Source organism: Nothoprocta perdicaria, unplaced genomic scaffold (assembly GCF_003342845.1).
Source record: "Nothoprocta perdicaria isolate Ctin4 unplaced genomic scaffold, notPer1 scaffold_29, whole genome shotgun sequence".
In the NCBI taxonomy this organism is placed as follows: Eukaryota; Metazoa; Chordata; class Aves; order Tinamiformes; family Tinamidae; genus Nothoprocta; species Nothoprocta perdicaria.
Window position 1 is genome coordinate 3,372,175 of NW_020455521.1, and position 16,173 is coordinate 3,388,347.

The 16,173-nt window shown below is 36.7% G+C and overlaps 1 protein-coding gene across 1 annotated transcript in view; it reads left to right on the plus strand.

The window, feature by feature from the left end:
• ASIC5 (acid sensing ion channel subunit family member 5) overlaps window positions 1–15,881 on the plus strand; it is a 23,922-nt gene extending 8,041 nt beyond the window's left edge. The window contains exons 2-11 of the mRNA XM_026041625.1: window positions 3,333–3,639; window positions 5,303–5,534; window positions 6,324–6,446; window positions 7,306–7,455; window positions 8,609–8,756; window positions 10,862–10,918; window positions 11,964–12,132; window positions 13,818–13,909; window positions 14,521–14,715; window positions 15,523–15,881. Of these exons, the coding sequence (XP_025897410.1) occupies window positions 3,333–3,639; window positions 5,303–5,534; window positions 6,324–6,446; window positions 7,306–7,455; window positions 8,609–8,756; window positions 10,862–10,918; window positions 11,964–12,132; window positions 13,818–13,909; window positions 14,521–14,715; window positions 15,523–15,881 (1,832 nt within the window). The remainder of the gene's footprint in view (window positions 1–3,332; window positions 3,640–5,302; window positions 5,535–6,323; window positions 6,447–7,305; window positions 7,456–8,608; window positions 8,757–10,861; window positions 10,919–11,963; window positions 12,133–13,817; window positions 13,910–14,520; window positions 14,716–15,522) is intronic.
• Window positions 15,882–16,173: the final 292 nt, after the last annotated feature.

Sequence of the window (16,173 nt, forward strand, 5' to 3'; positions counted from 1 at the left end):
TTCAGTTCTAAATAGCACAATATTTTAGAGAAAACAACTGGTCCTTTTAATACAAAAGGGGGAAAAAAAGGCATTTGCAATGTAAGGCAATACCCAAGACAGAAGGCTGCATTTCTACCATTATTGGTTTAATATTATATGCACTTGAAATACATATAAATATCTACCTGAGATCCTGCCATAAAGCTAATCTTCTCTCTTACTTTGCAGACCATGTTATTTAAAGCCAAAACATAGCAACCCCGGCAGGTAAATTGCCCAGTGTTATATGTCATTGAGTATCACCTCCCATTTAGTTTTCTATAAAAGCCATTACCTAGCACTGATCACAGTGATAAGGCGGCTTTGTACATCCATTTCTTCCTTACTGAAACAGCAGCAGCCTCATGGAGCAACTTGGGAGACTCATTCAACTGGATGCCAGAGGTATGTAAGCGGACAAACCAGAGTGTGCTACCTAAAGCTCTACTTATATGTAAGCTTTTTTTTTCCGCTCTCCCCAGAATTGACATGAAATACAAGAAAAGATGTCCTCCTTTCATAACCTTGCCCAAGAATAGCAGTGGTTTACCTTTTTAGGATATAAAGCAAGGAGATAAGAAAAGAAGCTTGTAGAGAAAGTGTCAGGAAGGGAGAGAATGGCTGCAGCTATTGCTCCTTTATGCGCTTAGATTAAAACTAACACTGTTTAACTAGGCAATGCTGTTCATAAATGATACTATACTTCTGTGATTTTTAGATTAAGGCAGGAAAGAAAGCCTGAATCTACTGAGACTAAGTAACCTTTACACAGAGACAAGTCACACAGGACCTCCTTGAACTAGTTCTTCCTTACAAGGGATCTGACTGAGCTTGAACATATATATATAGATAGATATGGGTACAGATATTTTTTAAAAATCAGTTTCTAATTTTCCCTTAATAAAGATCTGATGACAATGAATCATTCCAACTGTGAAAATAAAATGTGCACCTTATTTCTAATATGAAAGAGCTTAGCTTCCAGTTAATTAAAATATTATTTTCTAAGGAAATTTGAAAGTAGAAGATGGCTTCTAAAAGACTTTAATACTGTTAACTACTCTGGTGAAAGACAAAAAGGACAGTTGTAATTTGATATTGAACTCATGCACAATTACAGAACCCATTATATATGTACATATACTGTAGTATCTATGCACAATAGCCGAAACAGAGCTTAGTTACATGTAACTTAAGTTCCAGTTTGCAGTTTTGCTGAATGAATGAGCCAGYAATTTTCAGTGGCAGTAGATCTTTGTGTAGGGATATGTTACCCTKCTCTCAGCCAGCACAACCTGTGCAGAAGTAACACACACAAACAGCACTTCCCCTGGGAGAAAAGCTTTGATTTGGTTACAGTCACATGTTGAAGCCTACAGGCAGCAGACACATGGTAGGAATGTGCTTTGCTCCACTGTTATTCAGGGAAGATGCACTGTGGATAAATGTGGAGAGGAGCACAGAAATGCTATTTATTTCCAATGCAGCAGACACAGAAATCCAGTGCATTAGCCAGGTGGCTTCCCAGATAAGCCTCTTGAATACTATGAGGAGATTGGACCAATGGGTTATGTAAACTCTCAAACTTTTTGTTTAAATCCTCAACTGTAATCCTGAAAAGAAGAACTGTTGCCAAATAAAAGCCTAATTATCTGGAAATAGTTGAGAAGTCATTGCTGAAGTTATATCATTGAATGACACTGTGAAGTCATTGTAGATCATTGAAGTCACTGCTCATTTTAAAAGAACTTGAATAAGACCAAAACTAAATGATTAGAAAAATTGCCTTTTCAGGTCCTCAAAAGAGTTACCAGCATGCCTATCTGGCACCAAGAGAATATATAATTCAGCCTATTCTTGGGCCAGCATTTTAGTCTGCACAGAAGACAGCTCTTTATCATTTTCCCCTTAATTCCTGTGTTACGGACAAAAGCACACATGGCTGAAGAGCTTCACAAAGGGATTCAGGAATCACTAGAAAAGAAACTTTTTTCATCAGTTTTCCATCAGAAAGAGCTGGAACTGCTCATGGACTGTAAAAAGGTGGTGCTGTAAATCGTATTAGTATTGACAAAAGGTTAGCAAAAGCCTGCACATAAATCTTTAAAAAAGAAGCAACAAAAGAAAATTATTTCCTTTCAGAAATATTTTGAAGCTCAGTAATAYCTGGGGTTTATTCTCACAGCGCTCAGAGAGGCCAAAGCAACACACCTATAGCTTTAGTATTCCCTATAGCTTTAACACTATAGCTTTACATCCCTTTGTTCCCTTGTCCAACTACCCTAACCTCAAGTGTGTTATTTGATCTAATAAAGAGTATAATTTTTTCCTACAACACATGCCACACTGTCTATTTTGGAGTTAAAAACCATAAAACATGGGAGACATTTAATTGCTGTTAAAGGTTAGTCTGAACCATTTATTTTCAAACTCCAAATAATGAGGTCTGTCAAAGTTTTATTAAGTTACTATTTTTAGACTCTTAGTGACAGAGTAGTAGATAATAATCTTTATTCTAAGTGAAGCATTCTGCAAGGAGCCTATGAGTATGAAAGCTATTATGACTAGATACAGCAAAGGCCCTATCAAWCATCTCTGCCTTGGGTGTTTTGTGGTCCCAGATATCACAAGATCATTCACTAACTTCGTTTGGCTACATTTACAGGTGTTGATCTTATTCATTAGTGTTGTAGCCCTTAACCTTAGATTTTTTTTTTTTTAACATCAGTTTGAAGAAAGCAAGAGATAAATGAAAGTTAAAAACATTCCTCCCACAAAGGCATGGAACTAGACTAAAACAAACCTAAAGAAAAGGTCTACTTTTGAACCTGTACCCTTTTAAACTGCATTCAGAAATTTTCAATAATCAAAGAGTGAAATTCTGAAAAAGATATCACTCTTTTTATCTTTTTTCCTCAAAGTAAGTAAAAAGGCCCAGACCTTTAATAGGATATTACTGAAAGTAGCAGATGCTTAGCTTTTTATATCAAGTTCACAGCATTCTGCAATTTTAGATCACAGAGGTATATCAAAATCCCAATCTTCTCCATAGAAGTAAAACTGTTCATTGAAGTAAATTATACTTAAAATGCTGAACATGTTTAAGTTTAATCTTGAGGCATCATTGAGCCAGTCCTAACACACAATAGTTCCAGAGCTCTAGAGCATCCTTAGAAGCAAGTTTACTCCTTACAGAGACAACCACAACTGTTACAAACTGCTCTCCAGTGCCAGAATTCCACAGTTTCCTTTCTCAAGTGCCATTTAAATGTTAACATTTAAAATATGCTTCCATCTTGTTCAATACRAAGGATTACTGGAAAAGACACGATTGTACTTAGTAAAGAAACTGCTGTCACGTTTGGAGAACAGAAGGAAGTACCACCAGGATTTTGCCTCATCCACGTCATTTCACGGAGTGCATAACATCGTCCAAACGCGGAGCAAGACACGCAGAGCGCTGTGGCTCTTGGTGGTCGTGGGCTCCCTTGCCATCGTCATCTGGCAAATCTGCAATCGCTTCATCTATTACTTCAGCTGGCCAACAACAACTTCAGTTTATGTTCAGTACGTGGAAAATGTTGAGTTTCCTGCTGTCACTTTTTGCAACTTGAACAGGTAACAGCTACTTCTCATGGTCGCTTTTGAGAGGCAACAAGTCTCTATCTGGCACATCTACCATAGTCAGACCGTCAGACCCCGTAACTTCTTTAAGCAAATCACACAAAAAGAAAATGGGGCTTCAAGGGATGTGTATTCCACACTGCTGTGGAACCATATTAACCAYGGGTGTTCCTTATACGATGTGACCAGGGAACAGTCACATCAAAGTTAAAAGTAAAAGCCAAGACTTATAAATACGGATTCTCAAATAGAAACCTCATACAAAAGAAGTGTAATGCAAACCAGTTTGCTTTTTCAGAGGTGCTCAGTTTAAAAGTAATGCAGCAAACACTACTTGCTTTCTAGAGAATATATATAATCTAAAAGCAGTTTGAGAAGTAGTTTACTCAAATTGTTTCATTAAGATGGATAAATTTTGTTATCATCCACCTTCTGCTGGCAGAATAATTTAAAAGTCCAGGTTTAAAATAGCCAGAGCCTTCCTGCTTTGCTTTAATTCCTTCCAATTGCCTTTCATAAAACCATCCAAGGGTTACGTTGCAGAAGCTGCCCTGGAGACTGTCTCTGCTGAGTACAGTGGGCTGTGCATTACAGAAATGCCTCAGTTCTTGTAACTATAACTGCAGCATATTGTAAGCAAACAGTCACCTACTGAGCCTGGCAGCTGTCCGTTTAAGTGACAATTAAGTGACAATTTTCTTCCACACCCATCTGTTCATGCTGTGCTTATTCTTTCATCCTATTTTCAGGAGAGAGTTATGTGCTGACAGAACAAAATCAGAGGCACAGAGCTACCTTTGGCTTCATCTTTTGGCTCCAATTCAGTTGCAAAGGAYTCTTCCTGCCAATCTTACACGAGTTTCAGCATTAAAACCTATCATACCAATCAAATGATGTGCTTAAAAAAAAAAACCTAACGCAGAAAAAGCTAAATAAAGAATGTCCTATTACCATGTGCATATGTTTATATATACACTCCTATATATATGCAGCTTCACTTCTTTTTCAGAAGAACTGTACAGTAAAACCATTCATTTATTTCACTAAGCGACTTCAACACTCTGTGTGAGGAAATCACCTCTAATATCCCATTGTGGTTTTGAGATTTTCAAGTGGATCCTAGGAATAAGTGTCTCTCTTGGGTTATGCTACTGTGTCACAATCAGAGATCATAAGAGGTCTCTGCTGCAGTGTGTAGTGCCTTAGCATCACTAGGYACATGCAAATAACACAAATTCCCTGAGAAATCAGTTTTCTGATTGAYGCAACAGTCTTTTTGTTTCAAGGAACAGCTCTCCAAGCTAGTTTCCTATGCAACAATGCAATTGCTCAGCTTATCGTCAGTTCTACAAAGCCAGGTTTGGGCCTCTGCAGATGGCCAATTTTAGCATTTTAACAACCACACACAGTCGCAATGTCGCTAATATTATTGACCAGAATTGCTGCAGGAAGGAGCCCTTTTTAGGTATAGAAAATTTCCCATTAGTAGAAATGAGGACTGCATTGGGTATTGGTGTTGTAGACATTAAAATATTGTTGAAAAGAATCAGATGTAGTCTAAGGACAGGACAGACAATTAGCAAATTGTGTCATAATTTGGCAAAAAGCACTGCGATCATTTCTATAACTCTGCAGAATTCTCTCTTCCTGCTGACAGGTTTCAAGCTCATGCAGTAACCAATCTCCGAATTATCTATTTGCTTTGGAGCATCATGTCTGGAGTTCACCAAAAAATTTCTGTGCAAGTTAATTTTTCACAGGAGCTAAATAATTTCCTTCTTGGCAACCAGAACTTCAGCATTAAAGAGTTCACAAGGGAGCACGGGTTTTATCTCAACAGCAGCACACTGCTAGAATGTGAATTTTTTGGAAAGCCATGTTACCCAGAGGTAAATATTTTTCCTTTTACTAGAACAGTAGCACAGAGGGGAAAGGGAATGTACTCTCAGCACTCAGCTTTAGACAGTTAATTTGGTCAGCTACTCTCCTGGCTTCCCTTTGGAGAGATGGAGAGAAGAGTTCCTGCTCTAAATAACCCTGCAGAGACTGACTAGTAAGGCTCCGTGAGCCATAAATTGGGATTTCAATCTAAATTGCTTTCTGCTAAATACTCCTTCTGCATAAACATCAGCCTTTAAAAAGTGCAATGTCTCTGGGCTTTATCCAGCATTGTTTTCTATTTCATTCATTTTGAATGTAATTTTTGCAAAACACAATTGCATAGTAGCATTCAGCTGAAGGAATTACTTTTTAAGCTCTTTAAGTCCAGAGGAACTAGGGTAATTCTATGTAGAACCCACAAAAAAAAAAAAAAAATGGAGATGAATACAGCTCATCTTTGGGAATTTTGGAAAAATAACTGAAAAGTGTGATTCTCCCATTTTTATGTCAGTTTTTACATAGAATATTTTACAACTCAGATAGAACAAGTACACATAAAAGTCAAGTTTATATTATTTTTGGTTAATTCAAATGTTAAATCCTGCTGTCCTTTCTACAATTAGACTTTGATGCACTCCCTTAACTGAAAAACTACATTACCACCTAATTACTAAAACATTAATGCAGTCAGATATACTTGTAATAGAAAATGTTTTCAGCTGAGTGACCATTCCAGCAATGKAATTTTAAGTGATCTTGCTTTTATTTTATTCTTCCCTCTATTTTTTTTTCTGAAGGATTTTGAACATGTTTTCACTGAGTACGGAAATTGCTTTACTTTTAATCACAACGATCTTCCACAAAAGAGAACAGTGAGTGTGTCTGGACGAGGTTTAAGTTTACTTTTTGATGTCAAACAGGTACAGTCATACTGATAATTCTATGCTTGTGCTAATTTATAAATTAGGAGATTTGTACACACACCTATAGAATTTCATGTACATGCTATTTCTTTCTGACTAAGAAGAGATTTTAGAGGAAAGATACAGCTGTGATTTAAAAATTAGGGATGACTATTGACTCTGTTCTCAGCTAAAACCATCTGAAAACCATCAGTAATACAACTCAACTGAAACATCGTCAGTGCTGTAAAATATAATGCAAACCATTMAGAAAACTATCATTTAATTTTAAATAAAGGTTGAGTAGTGAAGATGACATGGAGACAATTTCTACCTACCAAATGTTGGTTTCAGTAGCAGTTTGATGCCAGCTTAGATATGACCTTGGCACTGTAAATATTAACAGAACAACAGAAAACTCAGGATATATCACTTATGAGATTAGGGAAGAAAGCTAAGATTTAGAGTGGTAAAATGAGTGAGACATTCAGCTTTCTAGGTAATATAAGAAGTTCTTGACAAGTTCTTGAGGTGGTAGTGGAAAGGCTGCAGAAACAGGAGAGGTAGCTGCAAGTAAAAGGAATAAATCTCCAAGCTGTCAGTCACCGTTGGTTTGAGACTTCTTGTTGCTGAAGATGAAAGATACAGGAGAAAGAAAAGCCAACGGTTTAGGAACTTTAGARGAAAACCCAAACAAGGGTGCAACCAAGGAAATAAAAGTCAATGTGCTTTTACACCTTTCTCTAAATTACCAAAGATATAAATGGGGATTTAAAAAAAAAATCACCTAAAACAGCACTGCATTAATTTAAATAAAAGTAAAGCCTCAGATGATAAACAAAGAGAAAACAACCTTAAATAATTCTTTTTGTATCAGGAACAATTCACTGATGACCCTTCCCTTGGTTACATTGATGCTGGCATAACTTACGTTATCCATTCGCCCAGAGAACTGCCACGCTTCGATGGTTTGGGATTGTCCACGCCGGTCGGCATGCACGCTCAGGTCGCCATCCACCAGCTGAAGGTAAGGGTTTCCCTAATCACAAGTAGCTGGCTTGGCTTTCTCTAATCCTCGTCTGARGTGTGACGGCAACTGCAAGATTTTGGAAATCAAAATATTTATGCCACAGTCATTGTTGAGAATAATGCTTCCTCCAACTGCAAACAGAATTACTGCTGTCTTTCTTTCCAGACATCATTGGTCTGTTCTATAATCCGTTTTACTAAAACAKAAAAAACTAAAGACATAATCTCCTTTACTAAAGTCAACCTGTCTTTTCTAAGATCTTACAACTTCACTGCCATCTAATGCTATAGGGATATTGTTACAAAGATACCACAACAGCTGTCCAATAACATATTCTATTAATATTTATTTCATACCAGAAAAAGACAAATTACTTAGTACACTAGAACCTACACTGATCCTGTTACATGAAAACTAGAAAAATATCTAGAGGAGCAGRTTATCACTTTTGTTTTAGACAAAGAACATTTACTCTAGCAGTGATAAAATGCTCTCTTTACATTAAGACCATCAACCTCAAAATAATACAAGATTTCCCTGTTGCTATTCCATTCATGATAAACTCTTGTATATCTGAAAAATGTGCTTTCCATACACTGTTTAATACATGACTACTTCTGCTTTTCCACAAGCCTAGCTAGTCACACTCACTAAAGACCAGAACATAGCAGCTCTTTTTATCTTGTCCTGTTCAATCTGAAATCAACATGTATATCTTCTCAAATGTAGGGAACAGACAAGTACTTGCAGAGGGCATAATGTATGTACTTTTTTCTCTGTGTTTAATTCTCATTTCAATTTCACAGTCAAGCTTGCTGAACTGTTTTCAAGAGTATTGGCGATGTGGCTCATTCTAGATACCAGGGCTTTAAAGTTCTGACAAGCAAATTGAGCTCTGCTTCCTTGTCCAAACTTATGGAGGTGGATTACTCCACCTCTAGGAGGMTAGAGGATCATGAACTAGGCTAACTCATAATCTATCTTTGCCATATAAGAAAGGAAATTATTTTAAAAGTAACTCCACAAGTACAAGCTGTAATTGCATCCAAATAAATCAACACTATTTCTGCTTATGACATGAACAAGCTTTCTTTAGCACTTCAAATTATGAAAAAGAGACAAAAAGATTTCTTTTACTACTATCCTATAGACAATCATTCAAGAATACCCATGGGGAGAGTGCAAGCCTGACATGAAACTTCAGCACCACAAGATTTATAGCACTTTCGGATGTTTGCGGGAGTGCAAGGCCCGGTACATACAAGATTGGTGTGGCTGCCTACCATTCATTCTTCCAGGTATTACTCTGGAATATTTAGTCATACGCTGTATTAAAGGTTATCTTGCTATCAAATAAAACTTACATATGGACAGCAAAGGAAAAGGGGCAGATTCTTGAGTTGTATCTATAGGTAAGATTTAATTTTACAGGGATACAGTGTTTATTTAAGTTTTAAATAAGACTGACATTTTAATTCAAGAAAACAATGTATTTTGTGAGCTCTAAGAATAGTTCCTGATTATTAGCTGTTCTTACAAAAACCTCCTGTCTTGACCTCCTAAAGACGATGGAATTAAACCTATTAAAAAAAAAACCAACCCAATAACAACAACAAAAAAAAAACCCACAGATTTTCTTATCTTCTGTAGGACAACACTGACATTTTAGGTGTTCAGTAGCCAGGGCAGGATTAACAGCCCAAAGCTAGTTAGATCTTAGTTCCCTAAACAAACAAGGAACAAAGTCTGGCACATGAAATGGGACTCTGCAAAAGGCTTGGATGGGGCCATAGGAAACACAGAGGACACAAGTGTACCATAACACTCCCCTCTTGAATCCCCTAAGGAGCCTGAATTGCTCTGGAAATGTAAGGAATAAAACTCTGACAGAGCCCAGACTGACATCTTTGCTCCAACCTTTTCAGCAGCAAATGCAATAACAGGGTCACTCTCTCTGAAGTAAGAACTAGAATTCAAAAATCATCTCTCTATATATAGATATATAAATACATATTATTTATACATACAAAATATATATACATACAGACAGTTCAACAGAACCAAAAGCCACCATGGAAGGTGGCAGCACCAGGGAAGGTGGAGGACCCTTAACCTTAACCCCTTTGCGACCAAAACCAGCTTTGGGGACTTGAAAGTGTGTGGTAACTAACAACGTGATGCCATTTAAAACAAATATTCTAGGTAAAAGACATTTTTCTCATAGTATTGTAAAATGGGCAGACATTTGAAGAAGTCTCCTGAGCTTTCACTTGGAAGTATTTTTAGAATAGCTTCCTACCTTAGAGAAAATGTCATTAAAAGAGTTTGAACAGAAAGTGGATTAACTGTTCCTGTTTAACGCTGCAGGGAAATAACAAAGAAATAACTCATGCATGTTATTGAACATAATTTTTTAATATCTTCTTAATGTGAATTAAGAGAATATATATATATAAGGTTCTCTCAATATATAAGAGAACCTAAGTATAGGATAGTGTAGGAGTGATAATATATAATCTTTGCCCAAACCTGCTATTCATGAATCATGATATTTTTGGAGACCTTAAGCTTCTTGACACTAAATATTCCTTAACATTCCTTAAATATGAATGCTTAATTCCTTTAATTGTTTTAGAATTCACTGTTATTTCTAATAAATGGTCTGATCTAACTGTAGACACTTGATTAGGAATTTGATTCTGTATGTTTGTACATTTGCTTGTAGAAATTTATTTCAGGGGATTTATTTTAAAAACAAGCTTTCCTGGTATACAGGCAAGTTTAATTCTTCTGCAAAATTTTTAAGGATAGTAACTGTTTTCAAAATTGTGCTAACGATGTGCTTGTAACAAAACAGAGAACCTACCATTTAAACAAACACCTTTATCAGGCATCCTGGCACTTTTAAAAGGCYAAGCAATGTTTCCATGCAAGGTGATCATCTGCACTGAAAACTTAGGCCACCTGAAATCCAAAACCTTGCCACTGGCCTGGGGTGCTGTCTTTGCCCTGACATCTCCAAATAAGTCTTGCACAAAGTTTTGAACTACCACTGAAACAGGTGCAATATAATTCTTCTCCCTACCTTGTTGTTTTTTTCTATACGGAAAGACAGAAACTCCTGGCCATAGCAAGCTAATGACAAGAGAGAGCCACCAGCTTAAAAGCAGTTTTGGGCTGGCTCATAAAGATACTCACTCCACCGAAAAGCCTCATGGTTTATTCTGTTGTCTTCTATTTCCACTCCGCTTTCGTGTTGGTAAMTATTGTGCCACATTGAACCCTTTGCTCAGTTACAAAATAAGAACATGTAGACTTTGAAGGCTTTACTCTTCAGTTTAGCACAAGTAGAGCTAAGAGCTAAGACTGTTAAACTATGCTCCTAAAGTTATTTATTTTTAAGGAAATGGAACAGAATGTGATATACAGAAGTTTTACACATGTGTTTATCCTGCACTCTGTAAGTAATAATTTCATATTCATATTTGCTAAGCCAATTCCAAATAGAAGAAATTCTCTCTCAATTAAAGCCAAACACTGAAATCAGTGCTGAAATGAAGCATGTCACGATTAATTTAGAATTATTAAAACAGACTGAGCAAGGCACTGAATAAGTGTCAGTTAAAACAGACAATTCATGTTCATCAAATAGTTCATAACTGAARGATGTAGAATTAATCTTCACTAATCAAGAGTCTTGCTTGCATTTTGGGACATTCATGGTGTCATCCTTCTAGCTTCAATGCTCTTTCTATTCTTTTTGTTCATGAGAGAACTATAAAAAGCACAGTAGTAAGAGATTTSTTAACTTGTGAAAAAAACTCAAAACCACTGCATGTTAAGGTTTCTTTTTTTAAAAGTTAAAATGGATTATAAGTTTTCAAAATTGTATAGATGTAATTGATTCCATAGGCTTTCTGGAAAATACTGAAAATGATAAGCAAATGGTTAAAGGAAACAAGATTAACATTTGTGTGGGTTTTTTTTTTTTGTGATGGTGGTGAATTATGTGCATGTAATATTCAAACAAAATATTACTATGGATAGTAATTGTTTTTTTATCCTCATGCCTCTGTTAGAATAACACATTCCATTAAGTCCACAGTTTTCTATGATCATAAGCTTTGATAGTCTGCCATTGTGGAACTAGGTATATTTCTTAATGGATATTCTGTCGCCCAGGGTGGAAAACCTACAAGCCTGACACATCGCTGAGCAACCAGGAGGCTGTCGTAGTCGCCTCAGCTTTGGGTTCCAGTTTCTGCTTCAGGGAGTGTTTCTGCCTCTGACAGGAAAGAGGTTACCCACAGGGTACAGGGATACTAAGATCATTCATCAGTTTCCCAAATGCCTGTTACACATATTTATTTATTCACATTTCTAGGGATAACTTGCCCCATGTATTTATTGAAGTACCTTAAAAACCACTTTAGAAGTTTCAAAAAATGCCTTGAACTTGTGTGCTTTCAGAAATATTGCATGCATTTTTTCTCCTGACGTTTCAGATGAAATAGACCTGGAAGGATTATGCACAGTAGGAACCCACAACTCCACTTGCCCTGTCCCATGCGAAGAAACAGATTATCCTACCACTGTCACCTACTCAAGCTTTGCAGGAGAAAAAGCCATAAAATTTATTTCTGCAAAGCTGAAGAAAAGCCCAGAATACATCAGGTAATCTCACTTAATGCTGTACCTATTAAGGACTATGATCAATTGCTTTTAATGCACTTGTCAATGCCATAAARCAGATCCCCAGTTAAAGAAAAATAAATGTTCTCAATTAGATTTCCTGTCACTGATGTCTCAAAACATAAAAAAAATAACAGAGTAGGTTATCAGATATCCACGGTGCACTTGAGCAATCCATTCAGTAGACAAGTCTTGMCATCTTTAACCCTTCCACAGCTGAAGCCTGCAAACAACCCAGACCAGGGAACACATCAACAGGAAATATATCAAGATTGTGAAAATGAAACCCATTAATATATGAAAAAGCCTTCAAGAACATTTTAACTTTAGCAATTATTTTACTGTCTGTAAACATAGTGCACACACCAGCAGTTATTCAATTAAGCAAACAAAAATAAGAACATTCTTCCGTTACTAAGTCCTACCCAATAGGAATCACACCAACATATTAATGAGTCCATATTCCCAACTATAAAACATGGAGACCAATTGATTTCTGAAAATGTAAAAAGGGAAAAGTTAACTATTTACCACCTTATTGGATCGTACCACTAGCAACTCATTATAATAGTAGGAAACTTTATTAATAGAATCTATTCAAGTAGACTAAACTCTTCTCGGTGGTGGCCAGTAATAGCACAAAGGGTAACAGGTACAAATTGAAACACCAGAAGTCCCATCTCCATGTGAGGAAGAACTTCTTTCCTGTGAGGGTGACAGAGCCCTGGCACAGGCTGCCCAGGGAGGCTGTGGAGTCTCCTTCTCTGGAGATCTCCTAAACCCGCCTGGATGCCRMCCTGTGCCCTGTGCTCTRGGTGTCCCTCCTGGAGCAGGGGGGTTGGACTAGATGATCTCTAGAGGTTTCCTCCAACATCAACCATTATGTGAAAACCCTAAAATTCAGATAAAGAGATGGAAATGGAAATTAAGTATTTGCCATGTAGATTCATCGCCAAATACTGTTAACAAGCTCATAATCTTTTTCCAATACAACCTGTATCTATTAACAGTCCTGAGAAATAATCACTTCCTTTACTCTTCAATTTTGTGAAAACAGATTCTGTGGCTGTTTTACTCCACAACAATTATGTTTATTTATGAATCTGTGTAGCCACTGAATAGAAGAGATGAGCTCTCTATTCACCTGAATAATTTCCTGCTTCAACAGAGATTTACATTCTCTTCCATTTTGCAGCATAAGAGAATAAAGTTAGGTAAGAAGGGCTCTTGGCAGGAAATAAAGCCAAACCTATGAGCAGAGGACAAAGGGTCTTCTGCATCAAGACTCCCATTGATATCAGCAGGATTAAACATGCACTAGCACAGAAACAGAAGTGGGGGCTCTGGACCAAAGGCATCTCCCAGCACTGTATCTGTCCTAGTTCAGGCTGTTCACCTAGTTCACCCTTCCACTCCAGCTTCTCTTTAAGATCCTGAAAAAGCTGGAGTTCAACCACACTGAGTCATTGCAGCGCAAACTGAAACTCTGCTCCTCCTTTCATATGTTACCAGGACATTTTCTTCAGGCTTTGAGTTGATTTTTGCTAATTTAATCTCAATAAAAGTGACCAGGACAGTCCTTGAATTAATTTCATCCTAATAGGAGACAAGAAATATAAACAGCCCATCTGACTCTCTCAAGTAAAACTGTGTTTATTTGTTATTAGGCAGAATCTTGTGCATATTGACATTAAATATAATGATCTGAACTACAAAACCACACAGCAGCAGAAAGCCTTGACTGTAGCTGAGTTGCTTGGTGAGTATTATTTAATATTTGTTTATTTTTGATTAATAATTAAACCAAAGATAACCCTGGTTTTATTCTCCCCTGTTCCAAGTCATGGGCTAGCTGGGTTTATAAAAAAAAAAAAAAAAAAAAAAAAAAAAAAGGCAATGTCTTTTATATTCTAATGGCAATAATCACATGTTGGCTGCATGCTCAGTTTTGAAACAGTCTCCTGCTACTCCAGGAAATGACTTGCACCATGGACAGCAGTGGAGATTTTACACTCATTTGTGGCTATACAACATATGGAACCACAACAGTGGTGAGGTATAAAGGATTTGGAAGGTAAAGAGAAAAAGAGGGGAGGGAGAAGCAAGAGAAAGCTTAAAAAGACATAGAAGTAGAAAATATTCTATGCACATGCTCCACAGCAGGACTTCATGCACTGTATTTGTATTTTTTAGAATCTTCATAAAAATGTTAATCTTCTCCCAAAAACATTAAGAATATTAACTCTGTTTTCATAAAGTGATGAATGATGTAAACTTTTTTTTTAGCTCTTGAACCCATCAGAGTTTTGTTGGCTTGCTAGACTAAACCAGATGCTTAGGGTGACATCTGTTTATTTCCTGCTGTTCTAGCTGATGTTGGGGGCCAGCTCGGGCTGTTTTGTGGTGCCAGTATGATTACAATCATAGAGCTGCTTGAGTATATTTTTACCAACTTCTGCTGGATGTGCATCTTTCTTCTACTGAAAGCRCCTGAAATGCCTCAGTGGAATCTTCCATCCCAGGAAGAGCCAACAAACAAGGAAGAAAAGAAGGGAATACAGGAGTGTTAGGGACTTGTAGAAGCACAAAACTAACTGTTTTTGCAACTATCTTTCCTTTTTTAAAAAAGATAAAAAAGAGATGGTAATATCTTCCACTGCACCTATCTCTACATGCCTTACCCTTCCTGTTTCTCYTATTGCCTTGCACTACTTATCTCTGTTAAATTACTTTAAAGAGCAAACTTTGCAAAGTCTCACTTTCTCTCATAAAGAAAAATGTTATCTTGACCTAAAAATTTGTTTTAAAAGAAGTACTAATCTTTTTCATAGTAATATAGTAAATAATACTGACAGACAATGCAATGTYGCCTCTCTGACTCGGTTGAAAACTTCTGTATTTTGAGCAATTAGAAATAATTCTGGCAGATTAACATACATAATAACATACAGGACATGTTCCTAAGCCTTCAGTAAAGGTGTAGAATTGCATCAATAAACAAATAAAGCAAAAGCAAATACCATATGAAGTCATAAAGTTTTTCCTACTTGTGCACCATACTCAAATGTTCCAGTGAAGAATATTGGAGCTTTGACTACCAGAAGTGTGTCTTTTTGTCTGAAATATAATCCCATTCCACCATCAAAGGAAAGAAAAAATCTCCTCATGAGTCTGCCTGCTACTATAAATAGAAAACTGACAAACCTAGAGCATTTGGGTGGATGGGCAAGAGGGCAAACATAGCCCAAATTCATACTTTTGGACTCCAGAAAGAGCAAACAGACCTGCTTCCCTTTTATTATTTTTAATAAGCATCAAAAATTGTACAAATATGGTGTTATAAATCAATGGCTAAAAGTTTATTTCATTTAGGCATTGAAGCTACTGTCCTCGYTATTTATAAATATTCTGTTGACTGTTTTTCATTGCTGGAAGCAATCAAAATTCAAGATGACTCAGTAGGATCGAGCAACATAATTTCAATGTTTAAGATTGGGAAAGAGGATGATAAAACTTTTGAGCAAGACCTGGATAAAATCAGCAAGAATAAATTTCCTTGCTTTAATGCTAAATCAGGCTTCCTGAAAGGTTATTGTTTTAAAACTGTTAGAAAAGCTGCTGTGCTTTCCCCCTACATCAGGGTGGAACGCTTCAGGAGCGGTAGTAGTTCAGCTTCTTACGGTATTTTGGAGAAGATTTTAGTGACTAAACGAGCTTTCAAAGATGTGTAATAATATAGTTTACATAGACACCTCTCATCATATGCACACTAAAGCCCATAAAACAACTATGTAATAGAGACTTTTTTTTAAAAAAAGTACAACTTCTTAGCAAGCATCATAACCATTTCAAGTTAGAGTAGGATAATTGCACTGTATATAGTGTCTTTAATACATCTCTCTGTCTAGCATAAACACCAGAAATTAGTTCTGAACAAACCCTTGCTCTCCAGAGTCTCTTTGCAGAGTCCACTGACTTTCAGTGCATTGGAGGTGCCAAAAGAGATCTTCTGGAAACACTTTA